Below are 16134 nucleotides of genomic sequence, written 5' to 3' on the forward strand. Positions count from 1 at the left end.
ATAAATTAAGACAAGGTGGATTCACACTTGAACAATTAGCAGCAAGATGTGCGAGAGGTTTTGCGGTTGCCATGGAGATCAATAGTACTACTCAGTAGTGCATGGTCAATCTGGTCCTCAGCAGCCAGAACCTCCCTGACAGCTGCCTCGAATGCAGCTGTGACATTAGTGTCATCCTTAGCACTTGTCTCAAAGTAAGGGCAGCAGCCGTTCTCTTCACACCAGGCCCGTGCTTCGTCCTCCCCCACCTCCCTCTGCTCCATGTCTACCTTATTGCCCAGCACCACAAAAGGGAAGCGCTCAGGGTCTTTAACATCCGAGTAGTACATGAACTCCTTCTTCCAGCTGCCGAGATTCTGGAAGCTTTGCAGGTCGTTTACAGCAAATGTGAGCAGACAACAGTCAGCGCCTCGGTAGAAAGGTGTGCGCAGGGACTTAAAGCGCTCCTGGCCTGCTGTGTCCCAGATCTGAAGAGTGACTAAGCGCCCATCCACCTCCAGGTCCCGGTTTAGGAACTCCACTCCAATGGTGTGAAAGGACTGGGAGTCAAAGCGGTCTGTGACATAGCGGTTCATTAGGGAGGACTTGCCCACTCCACCGTCACCCAGCAAGATCACCTTCAGGAGAAGGCTCTTCCCGCTCATCATGTTTCCTCCCACCCAGCAAGGCCTCCACACCAGGTGGCAGACCAGGGTCAATTTACCTAGAAAGAGGAAGAAATGCAAAAATAGATATTTACTACACATTAAAAGGGAAATGCAAATCACTATTGGGAATTAGGAAATGAAACATACTGAACTCTCAGCCACACAGTCTGTGGGCTTGACTTTGCTGATGATTCAGTGTACATGCCTAGGGGGGGGAAGACTGCTGTTTTAGCAAAATTTGCATTTAACCCAAAATGAACCTTACTGACTGCAAATGAAAGGGCGATGTGTGATGGTTGACTAGATTCAGGAATGAATGACAGGGGTGAAGGACCGAGAGATCTACCAAAGGTCTCCGGTTGGAGCTTTGAGCTAAAACACTACTGCTCTGTTGTTTACTAAAAGACACACTATTAGGATTGGGCTGGTGTCAACATTTTCAACCCAGTTTGGTATCGAGACTAACACTGGACAGGACCGGTATGCTGAATTTTACGACTAGGTGTCGCACATAAGTCAGCCGCTCCCTACTGCACAACACTGCAGGCAATACAAGTTGAATTTTGTGATGTATGGCACAGTTTGCTAATGTAGGCTAGATTTTAATTTGCCATATTATGTCATAGTGGCAAATGCCAGTTCAAACGGTTTACAATCAAACCGGTTTAGACTGGACCCGTAAACATATGAATTGGCCCAACTCTACACAGTCATACTGACTCATGATAACTTACACATATATAGGGCCGGGTAACAATATTTGATACTTTTACACACAGACTAAATTGCCTCAGTAGTATTGAGTATAGAAAAATGTAATTCAATACCGAATTCCAATACCTAAGTATAAGTACTGAGTAAAGCTCATCAGCATTAGTGAGCCAGTAAGCATGCAGCATGCTTCTAAGATCTGATAATGCTGGTGATTGGCTGTTTACAGATCGTAGAGTCATGCACAAAATATCACTCCCCTCGTGCCTAAAACTAACCAATCCGACTAACAAAGGCAACGAGTACCAGCCAATCAAAAGCAGAGTTGCGCGGGTCAAGCTTCCACCATCCTAGAAAAAGGCTCACTGTGTTGTTGTATTTTGAGAGGCTTGACAACAGTGTGCGTCACAATTAAGAAATATTTTACCGTAGTGTTATTTATTTTTACTAAAATGGATTTTCTTAAAATTGGTATCGAAAAAAGTTTCGTTCAGGAACCGGTATTGTTACAAGTATCGAAGATTTTTTAACAATATACCCAGCCCTACACATCTAGCTATGCCTGCTTGCTAGCTATAGCGTGGGACATGATGACCAGCCTCCTACATAATTTAATACATCAGTTGTATGACATATAACTGGTGCAGTGTTGGAGTCCTACGCCACAACAACAGGGGCGAGTCAGGATCATGTGCTGGCCAGACCACAAACATGCTACTGTTGTCAACTGTGACAGCAGCTAAAAACTCCAATAAAACTGCTTCGTCGATGGTCTCAGCGAATGTGCTTCAGAGTAGAAGTTAACTAGCTAGGAACCGAAAGAGGTAACAGGCTCTTGAAAAACTATATTGTAGCTAGCAGACAGTAACACTGTTGTCTAGCGGGTGCATCCCAAGCCAACTAACAAGCTAGTCCAGTGGCTTGTTGACATTCTATCTGTTCAGGCTAACGGTTAGCCTCAGTGCATATGCGACTAAAAACTATTTTTAAAAGCAAAAGAACAACTGTTGCATTGAGGTGATGTAGCTACAATTGAATGAATCTAATACAAATAGAAAAAAACACATGTGTTTTCACTCACCCTGTTCCTAACAGTTAATATTTCGTGGTCTGCCCTCCTCCCCTACATCTGACTGAGTTGAGTGTCGTGACGTGCGCGTCCCCAACGAGAAGCTGCACGTGCACACCGCCCAGGCGAACCAAGGTCCAAAAGCCCGTAAAGTTCACTTCCGATAAAGTCTCTCTTCTCTGTAAAGTGTACTATTCAAATGAATTTTGTAAATCTTTTTCGTGTACTTCACTTGAGTATTTTTGTGTTCTGTGCTATTTCTATATCTGTTCTGACATATTTATACTACTAAACTACATTTTATAGGGAACCATTGTACTTTTGTAGTTACTGTAGTCACTTTGATTAAGATTATGGATGATGTATTGTTATAGATTAAACTACCCAACGGTATATAAAGTACATTAAATCTACCTAAATTTTAAGGCAATTGTATAAATAATATGGTGTGTATACAACACATGGAGCTCATATAAAGTATTTTCATTTTGCTAGACTATGTACATTTTTACACTTGAGACTTCTGTGTTCTTTTAAGAAAGTTTCAAACCAATGTTTAAAGCAGAGGTCAATATATATACAGATTTGACAAAGGTACCTGCAATTACCTAGTACATACACCTCTTTGTAGATAGATAGATAGATAGATAGATAGATAGATAGATAAGAATACAAATAAAAATCACTCACAGAAATACAATGACCATGAGAAGGTAAGATACTATGGCAGAACGTGCGCAATGGTGGTGTAAAAGTGAAAAGTGCAGGAGATCAAGATTAAGTAATAACTATGACTATTACATATAAACATAAAAAAGAATAAGAACAACATGCAACAGGGAATAAGTTATAAAATGTCAAATGTAGATATTATGACCACAGTCCAAATTACGACCTTTGAAAATAACACATCTTTTTTTAAGTTAGTAGAATAACTTTGTCCAAAACAAATTTGACCAAAGTCGTACAAACTCAATATAAACAAATGTATCTTGCAGTCTGTGGTTGCAGTACACTACAGACATTTAATACAGCGATATACACTCCGGAGCTGTAGGTGGCGATGTGCATCTTGGGTTAGTTTGCGACCCAAAGAAGAAGAAAAGCAGAAACGTAGAAGAAGAATCCGTCTGTTTTTATTCTGTGCCGTTGTCTGTGTGATTTCAGGAGACTGTACTTTGTTATCCCCAATCCACAAAACCAGTTCATAAGGAGAACAGCTGGATATTTTCGGTTTGAAGAATCCAAAGCAAGCCTTGATGCGTTTGCTGCAGTGGCAATGGTAGGAAACGGGTCCGATACTGGTGCATGTTCAGAAACCTCTGACACGTATGATTGAAACGTTAAGGTCAATTCCTAATGTTTGTTAACGAAGTTGGATGCGATGAGAAATAACTGCATCCACAACACTTTTACTTGGGTTAGAGCACCCCAACAGAGCGTGAGTTTATTTGCGAGACTTAGGAATCAGACCTTAATCAAACAGATAAGAAAGTTAATCGATTTGTCATTTTGAATTGTGACCTACTTTCATCCGAGTAATCCAAGTCTCTGAAATGTCTTTTTTTTTTCAACCTTGCAGATGGCGGGAAGGGGCAGGCTGGTTCCATGTGTGTGTCTGGGGCTGTTTGGGGTCCTTTGCTGGGTCTGGGTCTCCTTTGCCTCTTTTCCAGATGATCAACTTCCCATGGAGGCCTTGGATGCGGTGGAGCGAGGAGCCTTCCAGCCCCAGAGTGCTCTGTCAGAGATGGAGTTTGCCTCCATCAGTTCATACAGAGGACCTGGCAACAATGATCGCCGCAGCAACAAGGAGCTGCCCATTCTTCTCTGGTGGAGTGGAGGCCTGTTCCCACATTTCCCCGGTGACACCGAACGCATCGACTGTGCCACATCCTCCTGCCTGGTCACAAGCAACCGCAAGGTACCAGAGATGTGTATCCTCATACAGCCTTCTACTGAAACTCACTGGCTTAGACAGAGAGACAATGCATGCTCAAATTAATAATAATAAGCATCGTCTGAAGTTGTTCTGCCAGTAATCTTGAGTTTGATCTTCAAGGTCCAGCTGTACAAAAGGACAGCCTCCATCATCTTTTATGGAACAGACTTTCGTGCATATGAGGCGCCGCTCCCTCGTCTCCGCCACCAGACCTGGGCGTTGTTCCACGAAGAGTCACCCATGAATAACTACGTCCTCTCCCATGGACCGGGAATCAGGCTGTTCAACTACACTGCCACATTTCGCAGGGAGTCGGACTATCCTCTGACCCTGCAGTGGCTGCCTTCCCTGGATTACTTGCTGAAACCTGTGGTCGTGTCCCTGGAGGAGAAGAACCGGCTGAGGAGGGAGGGCCTGGCTCCTGTGCTCTACATGCAGTCTCACTGCGATGTACCGTCAGACAGAAACAGATATGTCCAGGAGCTCATGAAGTACATTCAGGTACAGGTCTATGTGTTTTTCAGGGCCATTTTTCCAAATATGCATGATGGATGAGTGTGGCTGTTTTCAGTTTAGTACCTGGTTTATTAGGACTCTTATATACTGTACCCCTGAAAAATGAGATGCTACATCCCAATGCACTATCCTTATGTTCATCTAATTGGTCTAAGGTACCAGTTTTTATTTTATTTTTAAAATACTGTACAATACAATAGTGTGATTTGTTGATGTATTATTTATTTTGCGCCTTTTCTTTGACATTTGGTCTCTTTTTGTAATTGTCTTGTTTTGCCTCTGCCTCTGTTCTGCTTGGTGTTAAATACCATTTTCAACAGTCTCCTTGATTTTGAACCCTACCACACAACCATTCTTTACAATAAAAATTAACTGGATTACGTGCTCTGAAAATCTTTTGTTTAGTGTTCCGTCCTGCACATACTTACATACACTCAGGTCAGTAGGTCAAAATCATTAATCCTCAAGCATTCAGCTGCAGTAAGACCTCTGAATGCTTTGTAAAAATAGCCCTGAGTGTGATGTTTTTGAATCTCCGTCAGGTTATGAAATGTTAAAATTCCATTCAGACAGTCTAATCAGGGATTTATGGAAGACGTAGACCATTAGAAGTGTGCCTGTGTTACTTTAATAACCAATGTTTCCTGAGCATGCCCCCATCTCTCTCCTTTCTCACTCATTGTTTTCTCTCTATAGGTGGACTCCTACGGAAAATGCTTGAATAACAAACCTCTACCTGAACATCTGGAGGACACGGCCACAGCTACTGGCGAAGAGGCGGGCTTTATGAATTTTGTTGCACGCTACAAGTTTCACCTGGCACTGGAGAACGGCCTGTGTCCAGATTACATGACCGAGAAGCTGTGGCGGCCTCTCCATCAGGGCTGTGTGCCGGTCTATCGAGGCTCCTCTGTGGTGGCAGACTGGATGCCCAACGACCACTCTGCAATCATCATAAATCATTTTCCCTCACCCAAAGCTCTCGGTGAATTCCTCAAACGTCTTGATGAGAATGATTATGAATATGCAAAATATTTAGATTTCAAAAACCCCAGCCGCATTACTAACAATCGTTTGTTGGAGGCTCTGGAGGCCCGCGAGTGGGGGGTTAATGACATGAGTAAACCCAACTACCTCAATGGATATGAATGTTACGTGTGTGACCAGGAGAATGCACGACTGGCAGCAGAACGAGCTTATAAAAAAGCCCCGAAGAAGAACCAACCTCCTAAGCCTAAAATGGCCGACAACTCTCACATGGGGTGTCCCCTGCCCAGCCCGGGGTATGGACAAGTCCAAGATTTACCTGCAGATGATGGGTGAGTTTGTCTCAAATTATTCACTGTGCCAGGTGTGAAATCCTTAATGCGAATAACAATGTCCCGAGGGGAGAGACATCAGTCTATATTAATGGTCTAATTAAAATTTCCTCTGTGATGAGCCTAATCTGTTTGTATGTCTGTCCGCAGATGGTTGCAAATATGGCCCCAGGATTACTGGCAGAGCCTGGACCAAGCAGAGGGGCTGGAGTCTCTGATAAGACATAACGAGTCAGACCCTTCGCTGCTGTGGAAGCACATCCAAAACATTGCTGTGAGCAGAGCCAGAGGAAAACACTGACACAGGCCTTGAAACAAACAGAGGATGGAGCGCATCCAGGATTACAGAGGTGTCCCATATTATGCATCCCCACTATTTAAATGAAGGAATGAAGCAGAAATTACTACAATTTTTGCACTGGAGCCAAACCTCCTTTACCCTTATGAGCAGTTTAGTTATACCATATAACAGATTTTGATATTGAATTTAGCTGACATGATATTTTTGTCCTTTATCCCTGTTTTCATTTAAAAACCTATTTAAGTTTAGTAATGGGAAATGAATGTTTCAGAGTGCTATATGCCAATATTTTTAAGTCGTTGTTTTACTATAACCAAGGTGCCATCATTGCCCTTACTCCACCTTGCATTGTTAACTTTAACTGCATGCGTTGCAGTTGTTCCACTGAGGCACATTCTCATGGGAGGCAGATTTTCATCGGACCGGAGCACGGCCAAGAGAACTCTGCCTAACTGTGTGTGAAGACTATGTGTGGGAACCCACCACTGCATATGCAAAGTACTTTTCCTGAGCTCATTCAATTCTTTTTGGTGGCTGATACTCTATAATATTGCCCTAACCTTTCAGTTACATGATACTAAAATTATGTTTATGTGCAATAATTTTTTAATACATGCTTTTCTAACACGTGTCACTGCTTAAGACTGACAGTGTTGTGTTTGCTGGCACAGCGCTTTGCTTAGAATATTTGTACAAGGATTCTATAAGTCATTTTATTTTTTTAACAAAGCATCATACATGTGAACACACTATTTTGTATCATGAGCAAAAAAAGGTAAACATTTTGTAATAAAATATGTTCTTGCATAACTGCTGTTTCTAAAATATAACACCAAATTTGCCAGTATTAATCTGTTCATAGTTAATGTAGCACATCGTGTTGTACAGACATATCCTTCATAGTTTACTGAGGCAGATACAGCTTTCACCACCAGGAAAAAAAAAAAAACACAAGCTTGAATAACATAGAAATTTAACCTAATGTAAGAATCAACATTAAGTAGCCATTTGGCTCACTATGAATGTCTTTTTGATCACCCTAATCCACATCATTCTTGAGTTCCAACCAAACACAGTCCAAACTTTGTCAGTTCTCAATTTATATGCAAATGAACATGAAGAGAAGGAGCTGAGGATAAGAGGCCGCTGAAGAGCTTCGATTATCAGTCCAAGGCTTTGCTGTAGCAGGACTCGCAGTGGACTTTCCCCCCATGTAGGAACATACTGTCGAGAAGGTCTCCCATTGGCTTACTACACATACCACACTGAAAAATAGAGAATGTAATTATAAGAAAAATGTAATTATGAGAAGATGCAGTGAAGAGCTGTGTTTTTATCCTTGAAATTCTCTCATACCTATTTACTGCTTCATAATACACAGTATACTAAACTGTTTTGACAACACAGTTAATTGGTTGAGACCTTTCATTCATATACTGGCAATATGTTATAGCTAAATATTAGTTGTATTTAAAGACTTGTAGAAAAAACTAATAAGGGAGAAAGTTTAAAAATATTAAAGGAGTAGTTTGACAATTAAGGAAATGCACTTATTGGTTGTATTGCCAAGAGTTAGATAAGAAAATACAACTTTCATGTCTGTCTGTCACACGTGAAGCTACAGCCAGCAGATCATTAGCGTAGCTCGGCATAAAAACAGGAAATGGGGATAAAGAAGTTGGCTCTGGCCATAGGTTAAAAAACTAAAATCAGCCTACTAGCATTTCTAAAACCCACTAATTAACATGTTAATCTTGTTTGTTTAATCTGCAAAACAAAATGTAAAAATGACAAGGTGTGGTTTCACGGGGAGTTATGTGCCAGAGTATTTCTTAGCCGGGACTTCCTGGAGCGACAAATATAAATGTACAAATCAATTAAGATATAACATGTTATATTAAAGCTGTTATTAGGCATTAGAGCTGGTAGGCTGATTATTGAACAATGGACATTTTCAGTATTTACGCTAAGCTTTGCTATAACTCGCTGCTGGCTGTAACATCATATTTACCGTACAGACATGAGCGTTGTATCAATCTTCTGATCTAACTCTACAAAAAAGTGAAGAAGCACATTCACCAAAATTTCAAGAAAACTTCTTTTAAGGTGAACAAACAAGGCTCAGTTTCTCCAGGTTAGTCACTTCACAGACTTTTTATAGTCCAATAAATACTTCTTCTTTTTTTAAATCTTCAACTGAAATGTATCTGAGCAGATAGATGAACTACCTTGAAGCAGGTGGGGTGGCAGTTGATATTGAGGTGCTCGATGGTGATCTTGGCATCACCGTCCACCGGCTTTCCGCAGAAGGTACAGGCGGATGACAGCGTGCCACTGGGGGGAGACAGCCATTGAGACATGTTAGTGTGGCCACCGACTCAAACAGCTCTCATGCAACTGCAGCTCTGTCTGGTTTATTAACATGGCCCTTTCTGTCCTGTCCAAGGGAACTTAGTGAGTTTAAATAATGCTTTGATGTCCCTGCTCAGCCTCCTAATGAGCAGGCTTGCTGGAAGTTCTGCCCTCGTGCTTACTTACACATACCTAGTTTCGTGAGAACTGGAAATAACAAGGCAGGGGGAGAAAGGGCTTCGGCTTAGAGCTGGTTTAAAACAGGTTTAGGGAATTGTGCTATTACCTGGAGTAAAAGGAAGGGCTGCTGTAAGAGGAACTGGCAAAGCTTGATGTCTGATAATCTGACACACTATGGGAAAAAAAAGAGTTGTTATAAAGTTATCATAAGAGCAGTGGTGGCAGGTTTATTAAGCAGTTTTTTTCTTATTTGATGGTTTAAATAATGTATTAGTCCTACCCATCGATGGCGTCTCTGGCATTGTACAAGGACAGCTCTGTTGCGTTGACATACTCCTTCACGTACACAAACCCCCTTGAGCAGAGGCAGGTGAAGGAAATAGTGAGTTAATAGGAATAGTTTAAATATTAGCTGTCACTGTCATTTAAGTGTCTAGTTTGTAAAAAGAAAAATCACTCACTTTTTGGCCTCGGGTTCTGGTGTTTGGACACGCCGGTCTTCTTCTTCTATCACGGACCTGGAATAGGTTTCATAACTGGAGACAAAGTGCAGCGGCGTTAGCCTCATCTTTTAGCCTCACTGACGACAGCAGTGTGACGGCTCATACAGAGGGACTCTACATCTGTTAAATGTAACTCAGGAGGTAATCATTTTCTGCCATCAGTTGTTAATGGCATGCTGTTTAACGGGCTGTGATTTGACAAAAGGACATCTTTTAATACACATCATTAATCTGACATCTGGAGTCTGATAATTTGAGGGAGGAAATGAGGACAAATTGAAAGACAATGGGAGAGCAGATCTTTTCCCATTTAGCTACAGTAATATAATTAAGACGGGAGTCGGTCTAAGCAGGCATTGTGCAGGAGTTGCAGGTAACTTTAGACCCAGACTGCAGTATTAAGTGACATTCCCACAAGCTTTGGCCTAAATCTCTCATCCTCTAACTAAGACGTCTCTATTACAAACACAGGCAACAGCCGATATGCCCAGTGAAAGTGTAAAACAAGCCTAGATTACCTAATTGTAAGAAGGTTTGTGTCTGATTTTAAATTAAATTTGATTTAATTGCAGTACATTAAACCATTTTCCACTCATAGATATCTATGCAGTACCACATCAAAAGACAAAAAGCTTCAGTTAAAGGTGAGTGTCTTTACAAAAGTAAGGAAATAAACAGACCAAATAGTAGAAAATAACACTCTGGAGAAAACATTCTTGCATTATGCTGTAACTGACATTAAGATCCTAAACTTACCGATCCATAGCGGGCTCTGGATTACTGTGTATCTCCCTGGAAAGTAAAGAAAACTATTAGACTTTTAGTGCAGGCTGTAGCAGTCTATAAACTAAACTCTATTCAGTGAGCAAGAATTCTGCCTCGTTTCTGACTTCTCACAGCTCCAGAGTGGTCGGGATTTATCGTCCAGGTGTGGTCTGTTTCTCTTGCCAAGCAGCATTGCCTCATTCTGTACCCTCCTCCCCAAGCATTGTAATGGTAAACATCACCTACACATCTCTCACGCTCTCAATTCCTTCTGATCTCCCCAGTTTTTTATCATAAGAGGTGAGTTTTAAAGAACTTCAAACCTGATAGTGGTGATGGTTGTGACTGTCTCTGTCTGCGTATCCTCAAGGCTACAAAGCAGAGGACATTACTGCATTATAAAAAGTCTGGCAGTACAGGTGAAGAAGTGACAGTAATAAAGTAAAATAACAAGTTCACAAAGAGTTGATTATTCTCTGACTAAGCCGGGAGGAAGTTTCAACTTGTATTTGAAGCTTGCTTTCAATTAAATGGTTGACAGGAATTGTATTTTAAGATGCTATAATGACATCCTGCTGAAATAGTGAAAAATAAAGTGGTTTAATATTCATTTAATGAGCCCAGCCACAGTAGAGATACCTTTCCTCCGGCTCCTCCTCCCCATCCTCTTCATCTTCCTCTCCTCTAATGGTAGTGACAGTATAGACAGTGGGTGATGTCCACCTGTCCCAAGGGGAGTCATTCTCCTTGGACCTTGAGCACAAACAAAGACATGAGCCCATGAGAGGATGACAAATTCACACTCTTTATATTATTAAAAACACAAGAAAACAAAAAAAGGCTGGAAGGGGATCTGTTTACTTGTGAGAAAAAGTTGTAACAAATAGCTGACCTATTTTCATTGGCACCAGTGCACAATGTTTTCTGGCTCGGTGAATAGATGCTGCAAAAGCTGAGTTGCTTCACCGGTGTGGAAGGGAAGGAGGTTATTGGAATAAAAGGAGCTTTTAATAAAAGGATGACTTACTTTCTCTCAAACGTGATTATCGTCTCGTGATCTACAGTTTGGCCTCCAGGTACATCTTCTTCGCTGAGATTGGGCATACATTGAAAGGCTTTTTAGCACGTAATGGACATGGATGGGTGCATGTGGATTAATGAAACATAGTGAGCCGCATTGTGCGGAAGTGTAAGAGTAAATTACACTTGTGTGTCAAGTGTGTCATCACCTGTCTTCTGTGTCTTCCTGCTGAGGTGTGCTGGTTTCCCATGTGCGTGCCCATGACCGCTGTGAGCTGGGCCTGGAGAGAAAGAGAGTGCTGTTACCTGGAGTAAAAAGAAGGGGTGCTGTAGGAGGAACTGGCAAAGCTTGATGTCAAATAATATGACACACTTTTGGATAAAAGGATCCGTTATTAAGTCATCATAAGCTGTTTTTTTCTTTCAATTAGTGTTGTTATTTGATTTTTAAAATTGTTTAAATAATGTACTATTCCTACCCATCGATGACGGATGAGAGAGAGAGAGAATGAGTGTGTGTGTGTGTGTGTGTTGATGTATACTTTATGGCAGAACTTTATGACAGCTCAAGCATATCAGACTGTAATGTGTGCACTTTGAGAGAAGCATTCCTGCAGGTCCAAGGTCTTTCTTTCCCCTGCATGTCTCACTCATACATTCATAACACAATTATGCACAAAATGAGGTTAATACCTTGTGGAGTCAGGGCTGATAGGGATGACGTTGTCTGCAAGGGATTCCAACGCATTACTGCTAATACTGTCAAACACGCACAGACAGAAAAACGGGATGGAAACATTAGAATTTCAAAAAAAAACTTGGGGTTTAAAAGTACTGACTGACTAAGAAACACAATGTCCCCAGAGACCAGCTAGAGACCTTTGTTACATGATACTGCCCACTGCTCTTCTCATTATGTCAACGGTCTGCAGCCATAATGTGCCCAAAACATTACTTTAACACACCTACAGGTGCACACAGGGAACATGACACTGTCACACTCCATACTAGAAACATTTGACTAAGTAGTTAAAATCTCAGTTTAGGATTAATTGATAATTAATCAGATATGTGGCTGATTGAATGAAATCTTTAATAATAAGTCATTTATTAAGCAAAAATAGCGAAAATTATTCAAAAACAATAAACAAGTTAATTGATAAATAACTAATTGTTAGGTGCAGCCCCACTTCCCTTTCTTTTGATAGTTGATCACAGAGAAGGTGTTGGATGAGTTCAACTTACTTGGTTTTTGGACTTGGATCTTTGTTCTTCATATAAGTAGGTGAAACACTGAAGAAATAACAATAAAAAAATACACATTAGTGTATCAATAAGGTGTAGCCACAGTGCTTAGTGTGTGTGGTATGATAGCTGCTGATTATGAATGGATAATAAGTATTCCAATAACCGACAAAGCAAAGCAGTTGTAGTCATTGTGATATAATGTAGTAACATGATAGTATCGGTTGCAACAAATAGAGGCTACAATATAGAAAAAAGGGAAATTTGCATTATCCTTTTAGTACCTGTTGATGGAAATATCAGCAAGAGGCTTGAGCAGGTCAGAGGCACTGCAATAGATAGAAGTGGCTCATAATCAGAAACTGATGCATTATGGATGTTGAGATGCTATCTGACTGGCTGGGAAACAGTCACAGCTCCAAACCAATATGATTACCTGTTAGAGGATGTGGTCCCTATCGGATATGGATCAAACGGATCAGCCGAGCTGAAAAACAATTTCACACTGATTTCCCTCTCAATTGTCAGCATGGCCCATCTTGTGTCGGAGGAATTCTGATCACATTGACTCATAATGGAAAGATTTAATGCAGTTTGAATGGTAAACAGAAACACAGAGGAAACGGGGCCAAACTCAATCACAATCAGACTCTGGATGTCTTTGACAAATTCAAACACTATTCTGCTGCTGAATGGCAGAATCTGTGTATTACAGGTTTCACCTAGTATAAACCCCATTTTCTTCTATACCAATTATTAAAAACTAAACAGATGCTTAATGTGATGAAATCACATATTATACTAACAAGACATTCTTTCTAAACAATTCATTTTATCAACCGCATTCAACTTAATTTGCCTATTTAACTGGAGTGAAATTATTTTTTACAATTGAATCCTATTTTTGGAACCAATTATTTTTTTCTTTTTACTCAGTGTCGGTGGAGCAAACTATTTTTTAAACCACATTTACATACGTATTGCAGAAACTTTTAACACAGCCATGTTAAAGCACCACTTCATACGTGACGTGGCAGTAAATACACTACCTTGATTCCGTGACTGTGGTCGTCACATGTGAACTCCATGGATCTGCGGTGTCCTCTTCGCTGTTTGGAGGCAAGACATAAAAGTAAGGAGGGTTATGTACGGATGAATGGCAAGATGGGATGGGATAGGAAAAGGGGGCAAGTAAAGGTAAGTGTGCTTCTTCTCATACACTATTTACAATGCCAGTCCATTAGAAAAGACTGAAACCCACTGAACTATTTAACCAAAAACTTTATTGGAGTATGAAAACCATCTGAATATAGTACAGAACAGACTTTTTTTGTGTATGTGTTCTCATACCTTTTGTCAGTAATGATCACAGTTTTGGTGGTTATAGTGACTGTCTCTGTGGAGCTGGCAGGCAGAGAGACACAGGCAGAGTTAGTATAAATCATTACAAGGCATATCTGGATAGAATGCATTTCTTAGCATGAACAGCTCTCCATAGATAATTGTTTAAGAACAGCCTGTCATCTCTTTCTACCTTTGTGTTTCTTTGACTGTCTCTCTCTGTTTCTCCATTCGCTGCATGCTGAGGCTGGCGGAGACAAAACAAAGCCGCAATACTAATCAGTACAGCACATTCTCTTCTATTTCCAGTCGCGCTGCAGATAAGACGTGGCTTTCTCTTTCAAAGTATAACTCAGTCGCTTCAGGAATCCGCAACTTTGTAACATGGTGCATGGGGTTAAAATAGAATGCTGGAAGTAGAGGAGCCCTGATTTGAGATCAAACTTAAAGGGGATGGGATTTATTAAAAATCATACACTTCAGGGAGCTGGGGCCGTTGGCCCCTTCATCTGCAGTGTTAAGAATTAATGTTACACAGGGAAGGAGGGATGGGAAGCAGAGGGCCATCACAAGGCTGTCTCTTTCTCACCTGCGTGCCTCCGTTTTGATTGAAATGACATCATTAGCCAGGAGATCCAGGCTGCTGCTGGTCTTTGCTGGGGTTGACTTACTAAAGACATCAAACACAAAAGTCAAATACAGAGCCGAGTTTGTGCACAAGCTCCTTTGAAACTGTAGATCGAACTCTGGCAAGGTAAGTTAAGATAATGCCTCTGCTTGCTACTGACAATGGACATATTGATTTTCCACTGATGAAAGGATAATTATTTGCATAACGGTGTATTTGGGCATTGGGTGGGAAAGAGCTCTCTACCTATACCTGTCTAGTCCGCCAAGCAGATCCTGACTCCAGCGTCCTGGGCTGGGGGGGACAGGCACGGCTGACTTCTCTGGACTGCTGAGGCAGAAGGATGAGAGGAAGAAGAGAAGGTGAGAAAAAAAGGAGGATTTAGGATTCGGAGGAGATTTCAGAGCAAGAACAGGCTAGTTGAGGTGGAGGAGAGGGGGGAAATCATTTAAAGTCCAACATTGCCACCTTGTGGGTAACATTCAGAGAATTTAATATGGGTAATTGCAAAAAGAGCAACAATGTATTTTTAACAAACCCATCAGCAAAAGCCAGAAGATCATCTGTCACTGCTTTACAGTTGCTGAGCGCTGGAGCAGGCTCCTCTTTAACACTGCAGGCGGTGAACAGAAAACAAATATGAGCAAATCTGCTTTCACACATCTCTATTTAACATTTTGAGGTACCCCATTTTAATCAAGTCTAATTTGGAACAGCCTCTTGTGTGAGGTAGTTTTAGGAGATGTGGGTTATTATATGATTACGTTGAAGCGAACACAGTGGCAGTTATTCATGATCTCTTTGAATAAGAAGTTTTTTGTTTTTTTACCCGTCCTTTGTGGTGCAACTGGCCGCTGAGCCTTCTTTTTTCTTTGCCAGCACTGGCTCATCATCCTTAAAGCTGGAGAGGAAATACATTTATATTATCGGATGGTTGTTGATGCTGGAGGCACAAACATGATAATCTTTGTTTAGCTTTTTTTTCTTCTTTATATTGGTTTCTGCTGCTTTTCTCTTTTATTTCCAGTACCTGGTTGAACTTGTGCCAAAAGAAATGAGAGTATCAGACAAGGTGGTGAGCGTGTCAACATTGGAGCTGTGAAAACAGAACAAACACAAGACAATTACAGAGCAGCTTTCAATCACATGTGTAAAAAAAATAATGAGAGCAAACACAAAAGAAAATTTAACCACATTCAGGCTGATTTAAAACTTTGCTTAAGAATTATGATATTCATTCAGTCTATAAAAAATATTATCTGGGCAGACATTATGTTTGAGCCTGTTTATCAGTGTCAAGAGATAAAATCTACTGATGTTAACAATATGCGGTTGAGGAAGTATTCACATCCTTTACTTACTAATTATATAAAGTTGTTTGTATGTATTGTTACTAGTGTGTAAAGCTCTGAAATATGTAAAATATGTAGTGGACTATAAGTTTAAACTAGCATGAAATAGTAATACTCGGGACAAGTACCTAAAATATAATGTACTTATTTACTTTCCACCACTGATATTATGTGATAATATGTGGCAGCGCTGATTTTTTTAGTGGAAAACTGACCGTGGCTTTGGAGACAGTTGTGGTACTGTTT

General features: G+C 40.8%; 3 protein-coding genes across 12 annotated transcripts in view; 1 reads left to right on the forward strand and 2 right to left on the reverse strand.

Annotated features, from left to right (window-relative positions):
• Positions 1–6: 6 nt before the first annotated feature.
• rab9b (RAB9B, member RAS oncogene family) lies at positions 7–2547 on the reverse strand. The gene is made up of 2 exons (XM_034884332.1): positions 2438–2547; positions 7–702 (listed from the first exon to the last, which is right to left on the reverse strand). Exon 2 carries the CDS (start codon positions 645–647, stop codon positions 36–38), a length of 612 nt encoding a protein of 203 aa, XP_034740223.1. The 5' UTR covers positions 648–702; positions 2438–2547; the 3' UTR covers positions 7–35.
• Positions 2548–3522: 975 nt separating this feature from the next.
• On the forward strand, positions 3523–6965 carry fut11 (fucosyltransferase 11 (alpha (1,3) fucosyltransferase)). Of its 2 annotated transcripts, XR_004658212.1 has the most exons (6): positions 3523–3709; positions 4010–4348; positions 4487–4867; positions 5579–6201; positions 6352–6601; positions 6632–6965. XR_004658212.1 is itself a non-coding variant. In XM_034883318.1 (5 exons), exons 1-5 carry the CDS (start codon positions 3707–3709, stop codon positions 6500–6502), a joined length of 1497 nt encoding a protein of 498 aa, XP_034739209.1. In that variant the 5' UTR covers positions 3523–3706; the 3' UTR covers positions 6503–6965. The 2 variants fall into 2 exon arrangements, 1 of the variants encoding a protein (XP_034739209.1); XM_034883318.1 differs by having other exon boundaries at positions 6352–6965.
• Positions 6966–7201: 236 nt separating this feature from the next.
• Positions 7202–16134, reverse strand: part of znf185 (zinc finger protein 185 with LIM domain) — a 14623-nt gene continuing 5690 nt past the window's right edge. For 4 of the 9 annotated variants that reach the window (XM_034883325.1, XM_034883327.1, XM_034883321.1 and 1 more), the window contains 22 exons: positions 15567–15632; positions 15366–15437; positions 15075–15149; positions 14789–14863; positions 14498–14578; positions 14102–14155; positions 13918–13971; positions 13617–13676; positions 13004–13054; positions 12852–12896; positions 12568–12615; positions 12016–12081; positions 11532–11603; positions 11330–11392; positions 10942–11055; positions 10626–10673; positions 10294–10329; positions 9496–9570; positions 9315–9389; positions 9141–9206; positions 8731–8836; positions 7202–7767 (listed from right to left, as the gene is read on the reverse strand). In XM_034883325.1, coding sequence (XP_034739216.1) covers positions 7666–7767; positions 8731–8836; positions 9141–9206; positions 9315–9389; positions 9496–9570; positions 10294–10329; positions 10626–10673; positions 10942–11055; positions 11330–11392; positions 11532–11603; positions 12016–12081; positions 12568–12615; positions 12852–12896; positions 13004–13054; positions 13617–13676; positions 13918–13971; positions 14102–14155; positions 14498–14578; positions 14789–14863; positions 15075–15149; positions 15366–15437; positions 15567–15632 — 1504 coding nt within the window. In that variant the 3' untranslated portion in view covers positions 7202–7665. Of the gene's footprint in view, positions 7768–8730; positions 8837–9140; positions 9207–9314; positions 9390–9495; positions 9571–10293; positions 10330–10625; positions 10674–10941; positions 11056–11329; positions 11393–11531; positions 11604–12015; positions 12082–12567; positions 12616–12851; positions 12897–13003; positions 13055–13616; positions 13677–13917; positions 13972–14101; positions 14156–14497; positions 14579–14788; positions 14867–15074; positions 15150–15365; positions 15438–15566; positions 15633–16134 lie in introns of all 9 variants that reach the window. The other 5 variants (XM_034883328.1, XM_034883323.1, XM_034883320.1 and 2 more) reach the window with 4 other exon arrangements.

Source organism: Etheostoma cragini, chromosome 10, assembly GCF_013103735.1.
Source record: "Etheostoma cragini isolate CJK2018 chromosome 10, CSU_Ecrag_1.0, whole genome shotgun sequence".
Taxonomy (NCBI): Eukaryota; Metazoa; Chordata; class Actinopteri; order Perciformes; family Percidae; genus Etheostoma; species Etheostoma cragini.

Bases quoted from the DNA above. Each gene is read 5' to 3' on its own strand.
- rab9b (XM_034884332.1), bottom strand. From the start codon at position 647: ATGATGAGCGGGAAGAGCCTTCTCCTGAAGGTGATCTTGCTGGGTGAC.
- fut11 (XM_034883318.1), top strand. The intron at 4,349-4,486 runs GTACCAGAGATG...TTGATCTTCAAG, and splicing joins TGGTCACAAGCAACCGCAAG to GTCCAGCTGTACAAAAGGAC. The intron at 6,202-6,351 runs GTGAGTTTGTCT...GTCTGTCCGCAG, and splicing joins GATTTACCTGCAGATGATGG to ATGGTTGCAAATATGGCCCC.